The sequence below is a fragment of the Polypterus senegalus genome, chromosome 13 (assembly GCF_016835505.1).
Source record: "Polypterus senegalus isolate Bchr_013 chromosome 13, ASM1683550v1, whole genome shotgun sequence".
NCBI lineage: Eukaryota > Metazoa > Chordata > Cladistia > Polypteriformes > Polypteridae > Polypterus > Polypterus senegalus.
Genome location: NC_053166.1, coordinates 101202833 through 101214805, shown reverse-complemented (window position 1 = coordinate 101214805; position 11973 = coordinate 101202833). Strand labels below are relative to the sequence as shown.

General features: G+C 38.4%; 1 protein-coding gene across 3 annotated transcripts in view; it reads right to left on the bottom strand.

Moving 5' to 3' along the window:
* tbc1d17 (TBC1 domain family, member 17) overlaps positions 1–11973 on the bottom strand; it is a 214265-nt gene that overhangs the window by 185065 nt on the left and 17227 nt on the right. For all 3 annotated transcript variants that reach the window (XM_039773894.1, XM_039773893.1, XM_039773895.1), the window contains exon 3: positions 4910–4987. In XM_039773894.1, the coding sequence (XP_039629828.1) occupies positions 4910–4987 (78 nt within the window). The remainder of the gene's footprint in view (positions 1–4909; positions 4988–11973) is intronic.

The window sequence follows — 11973 nt, the reverse complement described above, 5'->3', positions numbered from 1 at the left end:
CCATCATTCTACATGCCGGCGTAGACATAAGGCACCGAGAGTCGAGAGGTTCTCAAGGCTGACTTCGCAGCACTAGTTGAAGACGAAGGAGAGGACCCCATCCGCAAAAATCTTCATCTCGGGTCCACTACCTCTGCCAGACGATCGAATGAATACTACAGTCGCCTGCTGGGTTTAAACAACTGGCTGAGAGGCTTCTGAGAATCAAGACATCGGGTTTATAGACAACTGGGATCTTTTTGGGAAAGGCCGCTTCTTCAAGCGGGATGGACTGCATCCGAATAGATTTGGCGCCGGTCCTCTCCGAAAACATCGCTAAGGTATTTGTCTATCTTGACTGTCTACTTCTACTGTTAACCCCTTACGTAATGCTACTGCTTTGATAGGACATAATGGCTTAACAGAGTCTTCCGTTAAAGTGCACATCATTAATAATCTAATAACAAATCTTAATGCACGTAAAAAATCTAGGCAGTGCGGCATAAACACCAATAATTTAATTGAAATTACTACTTCAGATCAACACTGCATTAAGACTATAAAAACGGATTGTAGATTACATAAAAAGTACACACAGAGCGGCTTAACAAAAATAACTTAATTTTTGTTCCGATTACCAATAACACGCATAAAATTCAGCTCTGCCCTTCAGAAACATTAAATATGGCACTATTAAATGTTAGAGCTTTAACTAACAAGACATTTTTATAAACGATCTTATTAGTGATAGAAAGATTGATTTTATTGCACTAAATGAAACATGGCTTAACTCAAATGGCGCGCAGTTTAAATCGAATCTGCGCCTCCGGATTACAGTTTTACTCGTGCAGACCGCCAGGGGAAAAAGGGGGGCGGATTGGCAAACATTTACTCGAGCGATTAAAATGTAAAGATGTTAGTTTTGGTAAATTTGAGTCCTTTGAGTATCTCGCCGTTGTTATTCATGGAGATTCTCACACTCTAGTATTATCCGTGTATAGACCTCCTAAATATAACGCGTCTTTCCTTGAGGAATTCTCTGACTTAATGTCAATTTTAGTTACAAACTATGACGCACTCTTAATAGTGGGCACTTTAACTTTCATGTCGACAATCAGTGTGACCAAAAGGTAAAGGAATTCATGAACCTCCTGGACTCTTTTGATTTGAGGCAGCTCGTAATCAGCCTACACATAAAGCAGGTCATACGTTAGACTTAGTGATTGCTAAAGGACTTAAAGTTGATATAAAGCAGGTCATTGATATCGGTCTATCAGACCATTTCCTTCTACTATTTAATATAGAAATAAAGATAGAAAACTCATGAGAAGCATTTTGTTAAAAAACGCTTCTTTGACTCATCAGCAGCTTTAAAACTTACAACTATTCTAAGCAATCAGTCCGTTTATAATGCCAACTATAATAGCGAGGATAATGTAAATAGTAAAGTGGAAAACTTTAATTCTAAAGTAAGAACTGCTGTTGACATAGTTGCACCTGAAAAGACAGTTAAAAAATCCTCTAGTATTGTTATTCCATGGAAGACCCAAAGAGTGTCTGATTTAAAAAGAACATGTCGTAGAGCTGAGCGTAAATGGAGGAAAACTAAACTAACTATCCATTATGAGATATTGAAGGTTAAAATAACAGAATACAATAACACTGTCCGTCTTGAGAGGCGCTGCTATTTCTCTAATATTATAAATAACAATGCTAGTAATCCCAGAGTCTTATTTTCAACAATTGATCGTCTGTTAAACCCAGGTAACACAAAGGAATGCCCCAGAATACTTCCAGTGAAACCTGTGAGAACATTGCTGTATTTTTCAATCAAAAATTAATGATATTAGAGATAACATAGTATATCTCCCCAACACTGCAGAACCTCCAAAGCCCCGGTACTCCATTATAAACAAATTAAATGCTTTCACCAGGATAGATTTACCTGAATTACATAGTATAATCTCTCAACTGAAACCCTCCACCTGCGTCCTTGACCCAATACCAACCAGGTTTTTCAAAGAAATATCAGGCGTGCTAATTGACAATATTCTGGACATAGTTAATTCGTCATTAGATACGGGGGTCTTTCCAGACTGTCTTAAGACTGCTGTAGTTAAACCCCTGCTCAAGAAAATAATCTTGACCCCTCTGCCTTTGAAAATTTTAGACCCATTTCTAACCTGCCCTTCTTAAGTAAAATTCTAGAGAAGGCAGTCATTATGCAGTTAAATGACCACCCAATAAACATGCTATTCTTGATAATTTCAGTCAGGCTTCAGAACAAATCACAGCACAGAAACTGCACTTGTTAAAGTAGTAAATGACTTTGGGTAAATGCAGACAGAGGCCATTTATCTGTTCTCATCCTCTTAGATCTGAGTGCTGCATTTGACACCATTGATCATAATATTCTTAGAAATCGCCTTAGTCAATGGGTGGGCCTCTCTGGCAGTGTCTTAAATTGGTTTGAATCCTACCTGGCAGGGAGAAAATTCTTTGTGAGTTGTGGTAATCAAATCTCAAAGACACATGATATCCGATATGGTGTTCCACAAGGCTCTATCCTGGGTCCGCTGTTATTCTCAATCTACATGCTTCCGTTAGGTCAGATTATCTCAGGTTACAACGTGAGCTACCACAGCTATGCTGATGACACACAGCTGTACTTATCAATAGCACCTGATGACTCCGACTCTTTCGATACACTAACACAATGTCTTACTGGTATTTCTGAATGGATGAATAGTAATTTTCTCAAACTAAATAAAGATAAAACTGAAATTTTAGTAATTGGCAATAATGGATTCATGAGGTTATCAGAAATAAACTTGATGCACTAGGATTAAAAGTTAAGACGGAAGTAAAAATTTAGGGGTAACCGTTGACTGTAATCTGAATTTTAAATCGCATATTCATCAGACCACTAGGACAGCATTTTTCACTTAAGAAACATAGCTAAAGTTAGACCTCTTATATCATTGAAAGATGCTGAGGAATTAATTCACGCTTTTGTTTTCAGTAGACTAGATTACTGTAACGCACTCCTCTCAGGACTACCCAAAAAAGACATAAATCATTTGCAACGAGTGCAGAATGCAGCTGCTAGAATCCTAACTGGGAAAAGAAAATCCAACACATTTCTCCAGTTTTGATGTCACTACACTGGTTGCCTGTGTCATTCAGGATTGACTTTAAAATACTGCTTATGGTTTATAAAGCCTTAAATAATCTCGCTCCATTTTATATATCGGAATGCCTGACGCATTATATTCCAAATCGTAACCTTAGATCTTCAAATGAGTGTCTCCTTATAATTCCAAAAGCTAAACTTAAAAGAAGTGGTGAGGCGGCCTTCTGCTGTTATGCACCAAAATCTGGAATAGCCTGCCAATAGGAATTCGCCAAGCAAATACAGTAGAGCACTTTAAAACACTGCTGAAAACACATTACTTTAACATGGCCTTTTTATAACTTCACTTTAACTTAATACTGATACTCCGTATGTTCAATTCTTCATAATAACTATTCACAGTGGCTCCAAAATCCATACTGACCCCTACTCTCTCTTCTGTTTCTTTTTCCGGTTTCTTTGTGGTGGCGGCCTGCGCCACCACCACCTACTCAAAGCCAGAAGTCTACGTGACCATCATCATCAGGTCCTTCCATGAAAACCCTAAATACAAAGAGGACTGTTTGACTTATGTTAGGTAGATTGCCCAGAGGGGACTGGGCGGTCTCTTGGTCTGGAACCCATACAGATTTTATTTTTTTCTCCAGCCTTTAGAGTTTTTTTTTGTTTTTTCTGTCCACCCTGGCCATCGGACCTTACTCTTATTCTATGTTAATTAATGTTGACTTATGTTTATTTTTTATTGTTTCTTCAATTTTTCTATTCATTTTGTAAAGCACTTTGAGCTACATTTTTTTTGTATGAATATGTGCTATATACATAAATGTTGATTGATTGATTGATTGGTTCTTTTCTACGTACTGCATTCACAGTCAGTTCACTTGGTTACGTGGGAGGCGTGATGATGTGACACGCAGCTCTGCCCCCAACGGCCATCGAGCTAAAGTCCATTACAGTATATGGAGAAAAATAGGTTCCAGTTATGACCATTACGCGCAGAATTTCAAAATGAAACCTGCCCAGCTTTTGAAAGTAAGCTGTAAGGAATGAGCCTGCCAAATTTCAGCCTTCTACCTACACGGGAAGTTGGAGAACTAGTGATGAGTGAGTGAGTCAGTGAGGGCTTTGCCTTTTATTAGTATAGATTAGAATCTAAATGATGGGTGAACCTGACAGGGAGATGAATCAAGTGTGACATAATGATGAAGTGCCCTATTTGGCCAGGGTCATCAGCTATTTTAAGGGCTCCCAAGCAAGCAACCTCTGCAGTCAGCAAACCAACTGTACCAATGTCTACAGGCTGCATGTTTAAAGAGAAGGTGTAAAAAAATCGAATAACTGCATGAAGCTCCAGAGCTCACCTAAAGATGGATGAAAAACATTGCTTCTGTCCATGCCTAGGACAATGCTTTCCCCACACTCTGTCAAAGACTGGACATGCACTGACTGCAGAAAACCCCAACTGCATCGGTACAGCTCTCCTTTTACTATTTTATTATTGTAAGTATCAATCCAATATTAAACATAAGCAAATATAATCGCAGATTGGTGTTACTGATTATTTTGATCACTGCTGTACAACTATATACATGGGTTTAGTAAAAACTGCAGCCTCTAATGAACCCCTTCCCAGGGAGCATGTGTCTCCTGCTGGATACAGAAATGAAGGTCCGTATTTGTGAACCACTTAAAAATGATAAATAATGACGAACAGTTTACTTACCAAGACTGACTGCGACATCTGAGAAAAACTACTATAACCATACTCATTTCTATATGACTCAAAAATGAATTTACCTTCTTAGTGAAAGCAACATGAGGTATAGACCCCTTTTCTTCTCCTATGGGTGTCCACTCTAATTTTGCTTTGTGATCCTGTACAGGAAAAAATGCACAATTACAGTTTGCATAAAGCAGACTTATTACTGAGGCAATCTACAATTATTCAAAAATATAACAAAAAGCATGCAAGTCTTTCAAAGTGTTTACAGACAGAATGGTTAAATGACAAAATTATAGCTCATTATCTATACTAATAAAAGGCAAAGCCCTCACTGACTCACTCACTGACTCACTCACTGACTCACTCACTGACTCACTCACTGACTCACTCACTGACTCACTCACTGACTCACTCACTGACTCACTCACTGACTCACTCATCACTAATTCTCCAACTTCCCGTGTAGGTAGAAGGCTGAAATTTGGCAGGCTCATTCCATACAGCTTACTTAAAAAAGTTGTGCAGGTTTCATTTCGAAATTCTACGCGTAATGGTCATAACTAGAAGCTATTTTTCTCCATTTACTGTAATGGAGTTGAGCACGAAAGTCGTGGGGGGCTGAGTTTCGTGTGACATCACCACGCCTCCCACGTAATCACGCAGTATGTAGAAAACCAGGAAGAGCTACAAAAACCACTGAAGAAAACATACATTATATAATTAAGAAGGCAGCGAAACAATTAGAAGCGAGCGAGTGAGATATAAAACCATATTCAGCGGCTCACGTGAACTCACACAGTACGCAGACAAAAAGCAATAGTTCCAAAGAGTGCTGAACAAAAACTGAATTATACTGCTACGCTCAAATATACAAACCACACGCCGTGGCGCTAATAGTAGAGGCTTCGCTCTAGCCCGCTCCGAGGTTCGATTCCGAGAGGGATGCACCGAGTATGTACGCTTCGCTTCCCGATACATTTTAGCCTCGCATCCCCTTGGTTTGAGACGTATGAAAAAATATGCGGTTAACTCAGAAAGACAGATCACCAATTGAAGCTTTATGAATAATGGATACTTTATTCGCGATCAATGATTGTTTTGGTAAAGCCATACTCAGTGTATTCATTAGATGAACGGTAAAAAAGTAAGAGCGAGGGGAGGATGACTTATTGAGGCACGCAGACAAAACCACAATAGCATGCGGGCTCGATGTACTGTAGTGCGCGTCAACTCAATCTGAATTGCGCGAATACATTTGAAAAAATATATCTTTTCAAGTTCTATTTAGTCCATATGTGTCAAACTCAAGGCCCGCAGGCCACATCCGGCCCGGTGTGTAATTATATCCGCCCATGAGATCATTTTATATATTATTGTTAATGGCCCGGGGATATGAAGCGCTGGTAATACAATAAACTACAGATCCCATAATGCAGCGCTTCAACTGCCTTGCCAAACACTTACCGCGTCAATCAAGTCTAGCTTATGATGCTGCAAGTTATTGCGAAGCTAGCCCACACGATGCCAAGAGAAAAGGTGATTCTGAACATAGAGCCTTTAAAAACCGATGGGAGGCTGAGTATATGTTTACTGACAATGCCGGTAAACCTGTGTGTCTCATTTGTGGAGCTAATGTGGCTGTAATTACAGAATTTAATCTAAGACGGCACTATGAGACAAAACATCAAGATAACCCGAAAGACCTGAATGCAATGCACAAAATATAGAAAGCAGAAGAGTTAAAGAAGAATCTGACACTTCAGCAGACGTTTTTACCCGTGCAAAATCACAAAGTGATTTCAAGTGAAGCTACTTTTATGGGAGACACAAATGCACCAGTGCAACTTGCCGAACCAAGTCGCCACAACGGTGTTCCCAAATACGCACTTTGCTGATAAACTGAGCGCACTGCGCACTGAGTTCGCACGGCGCTTTGGTGACTTTGAAGAACAAAAAAAGAATTTTGAGTTGTTTCGCAACCCATTTGCTGTCGATGTGGAAACTGCACCTGTGCAGATTCAGAGGGAGGTGATTGAGCTGCAGTGTAATGGCACACTGAAGGCAAAGTATGATACTGCAGGGCCCGCACAGTTTATTCACTCCATTCCAGCAAAAATGCTCCAGCTCCGTCTACATGCGGCTCGAACCTTGTGCATGTTTGGTAGCACATATCTGTGTGAGAAGCTCTTCTCAGTCATGAAGACTAACAAAACAGCACACAGGAGTCGCCTCACTGATGAGCACCTGCAGTCCATCCTGAGAATCTCCACAACACAGTACCTCACACCAAACATAAACAAACTTATTACCAAAAAAAGATGCCAGGCTTCCAGCTCTGATAAAATGACATATGAGCAAAGACAACTGAATGATTTGATTTGTTATTGCTGAAAAGAACAAATTTTATTTATATTTCCAGTTTTTTTATTATCCATGTTCATATTTGAATTTGTACAATTTTGACAGGATATATTTTTATGGAGAGCAAAATCTTTTGGGATATTTAAAATTTAAGTTTATTTTTTATATAAAATTACATAAGAGTAAAGAAATTTGAATGTTCTTTTAAAGTTTACTTTATTTCTAACTTGTATAATTTAGACAGGATATATTTTTATGGAGAGCAAAATATTATAGTTATATAGTTCTTTAAGGTTTGAGTTGATTTATTCTGGAATAATATTATGTCAACTAAATAAAAATTCCTTCTATTTAAAATTTAAATTGAACTTGAACATATACGTATAGTTGTGTGTGTATGTGTGTATGTATATATATATATATATATATATATGTATTTATGTTTATATATATGTGTGTGTATATATATATATATATATATATATATATATATATATATATATATATATATATATATATATATATATATATATATATATATATATGTATATAACTATATATATAATATAATAAGTAAAATACCAAGCTTCTCAAGAAATGAGAAGTAGTGTGTTAAAGAAGCAATGAAAAGGAAACATTTTGAAAATAACGTAACATGATTGTCAATGTAATTGTTTTGTCACTGTTGTGAGTGATGAGTGTTGTTGTCATATTTTATATATATATATATATTTACACACACACACACAAACATATATATATATACATATCTATACATATACACATATATACATACATATATATATCTACATATATACACATACATATACACACACACATATATACACACAAATACATATTGTCAGGGATGCCAGGGGCCATGACCCGGCCGGGACGCCAGGAGGGACCGGAAGAGGGTCAGAGCCCTGCCTGGATCACGGGGTTTGCCTTCCGGGTTGCTTTGGGGCCACGGGTCAAGGGCATGGAAGCCCTTCCCTGTAGGAGCCCGTGGTCACCGCCAGGAGGCCCCAATGCCTTGGGACTTGTTTCCCCAGCACTCCCGCCACACCAGGAAGTGCTGGGGGGAAGATTTATGACGGCGCCTCGGAGAGCAGCCGGGAGGACAGCCGCACTTCCGCCACACTTGGGCGTGGCAGAAGATTGCCGGGAACACCTGGGGCTCATCCGGTCCTCCATAAAGGGGCCGCCTCCATTCATTCGGGCTGGAGTCGGGTGGAAGGAGGACGGCAGTGGAGAGTGGAGGCGGCCCAAGAAAGGCATTGTGGCTAGGACTTTGATTTGGGGTTTGTGCACTGAACTGGGTCTTTGTGACCATTATTTGGGGGTCTTTGTGACCATAGTTTGTAAAATACTGTAAATAAACGTGTGGTGGTTTGTTTTAAAACAAGATGTCCTCCCTGTCTGTGCCCGGGTGGCGTTCACAATATATATATACATACATACACAGCTATTTCGTATCAGTGCAATACGCTGTTTGTTAAAACGGATGACACCCGCTTCTTACGCAAGTCTGCGGATATTATTAACTATCGATTTGTTCAAGTTCCATTTAAATTTTAAATAGAAGGAATTTTATTTAGTCGATAGAAATATCTTTGGTAGGAATGGTAAAAACAGACAGGAATATTATTCGTGAATAAATCAACTCAAACCTTAAACAACTTATAATATTTTGCTCTCCATAAAAATATATCCTGTCTAAATTATACAAGTTAGAAATAAAGTAAACGTTAAAAGAACAAACATTCAAATTTCTTTTACTCTTATGTAATTTTATATAAAAAATAAACTTAGATTTTAAATATCCCAAAAGATTTTGCTCTCCATAAAAATATATCCTGTCAAAATTATACAAATTCAAATATGAACATGCTGCATAACAAAACCTGGAAATATAAATAAAATGTGTTCCTTTCAGCAATAACAAATCAAATCATTCAGTTGTCTTTGCTCATATGTCATTTTAGAGCTGGACGCCTGGCATCTTTTTGGCCACAAGTTCGCTTTATGTTTGGTGTGAGGTTCTGTGTTCTGAGATTCTCAGGATGGATTGAAGGTGCTCATCAGTGAGGCTTACTCCTGTGTGCTGTTTTGTTAGTCTTTATCACTGAGAAGAGCTTCTCACACAGATATGTGCTACCAAGCATGCACAAGGTTCGAGCCGCATGTAGACGGACTTTTTTTGTTCTTCAAAGTCACCAAAGCGCCGTGCAAACTCAGTGCGAAGCGTCAGTTTATCAGCAAAGTGCGGATTTGGGAACACCGTAGTGACAACTTGGTTTAACATTACTTGGAAACAGGGAAAGTGGGGGGCAAGGTGCACTGGTGCATTTGTGTCTCCCATAAAAGCAGCTTCACTTGAAATCACTTTGTGATTGTGCACGGGTTAAAACGTCCGCTGAAGTGTCAGATTCTTATTTAATTATGCTGCTTTCTGTATCTTCTGCATTGCATTCAGGTTACCCTGATGTTTTGTCTCATAGTGCAGTCTTAGATTAAATTCTGTAATTACAGCCACATTAGCTCCACAAATGAGACACACGGGTTCAGTAAACGTATACTCAGCCTCCCATCAGTTTTTAAAGGCTCTATTTTCAGAATCAACTTTTCTCTTCAGCATCGTGTGAGCTAGCTTCGCAATAACTTGCAGCATCATAAGGTAGACTTGATTAACGCGTAAGTGTTTCGGCAAGGCAGCTGAAGCGCTGCATTATGGGATCTGTAGTTTATTGTGTTACCAGCGCTTCATATACCCGGGCTTTAATAACAATAATACAGTATATAAAATGATCTCGCGGGCCGGATATAATTACACGCTGGGTCGGATGTGGCCCGCGGCCCTTGAGTTTGACACATATGGACTAAATAGAACTTGAAAAGATATATTTTTTCAAATGTGATCGCGCAATTCAGATAGAGTTGACGCCAAGACTACAGCCTGCATGCCTCAATAAGTCATCCTCCCTCGCTCTTACTTTTTTACCGTTCATCTAATGATTACACCGAGTATGGCTTTACCAAAACAATCATTGATGGCTAATAAAGTATCCATTATTCGAGTATGTAGATCGATATATATACATACATATATATATATATATATATATATAATACATATATATATATATATACATATCTATACATATATACATACATATACACACACACATACATATATAAACATATATATACATATACATACATATCTACATATATACACACACAGCTATTTCGTATCAGTGCAATACGCTGTTTGTTAAAACGGATGACACCTGCTCTTACGTGCAAGTCTGCGTGGATATTATGAACTATCGATTTGTTCAAGTTCTATTTAAATTTTAAATAGAAGGAATTTTTATTTAGTCGACAGAAATATCTTTGGTAGGAATGGTAAAACAGACAGGAATATTATTCCTGAATAAATCAACTCAAACCTTAAACAACTTATAATATTTTGCTCTCCATAAAAATATATCCTGTCTAAATTATACAAGTTAGAAATAAAGTAAACATTAAAAGAACAAACGTTCAAATTTCTTTACTCTTATGTAATTTTATATATTAAAAAATAAACTTAGATTTTAAATATCCCAAAAGATTTTGCTCTCCATAAAAATATATCCTGTCAAAATTATACAAATTCAAATATGAACATGCTGCATAACAAAACCTGGAAATATAAATAAAATGTGTTCCTTTCAGCAATAACACATCAAATCATTCAGTTGTCTTTGCTCATATGTCATTTTAGAGCTGGACGCCTGGCATCTTTTTTGGCAACAGGTTCGTTTCTGTTTGGTGTGAGGTTCTGTGTTGTGGAGATTCTCAGGATGGATTGCAGGTGCTCATCAGTGAGGCGACTCCTGTGTGCTGTTTTGTTAGTCTTTATCACTGAGAAGAGCTTCTCACACAGATATGTGCTACCAAACATGCACAAGGTTCGAGCCGCATGTAGACGGACTTTTTTTGTTCTTCAAAGTCACCAAAGCGCCGCAAACTCAGTGCGCCAGTTTATCAGCAAAGTGCGATTTGGGAACACCGTAGTGACGACTTGGTTTAACATTACTTGGCAACAGGGAAAGTGGGGCAAGTGGTTGTGTCTCCCATAAAAGCAGCTTCACTTGAAATCACTTTGTGATTGTGCACGGTAAAACGTCCGCTGAAGTGTCAGATTCTTATTTAATTCTTCTGCTTTCTGTATCTTCTGCATTGCATTCAGGTCTTTCAGGTTACCCTGATGTTTTGTTTTATAGTGCCGCCTTAGATTAAATTCTGTAATTACAGCCACATTAGCTCCACAAATGAGACACACGGGTTCAGTAAACATATACTCAGCCTCCCATCGGTTTTAAAGGCTCTATTTTCAGAATCAACTTTTCTCTTCAGCATCGTGTGAGCTAGCTTCGCAATAACTTGCAGCATCATAAGGTAGACTTGATTAACGCGTAACTGTTCGCAAGGCAGCTGAAGCGCTGCATTATGGGATCTGTAGTTTATTGTGTTACCAGCGCTTCATATACCCGGCTTTAATAACAATAATACAGTATATAAAATGATCTCCGGGTCGGATATAATTACACGCCGGGCCGGATGTGGCCCGCGGCCCTTGAGTTTGACACATATGGACTAAATAGAACTTGAAAAGATATATTTTTTCAAATGTGATCGCTAATTCAGATAGAGTTGACGCCACTACAGCCTGCATGCCTCAATAAGTCATCCTCCCTCGCCTTACTTTTTACCGCTCATCTAATGA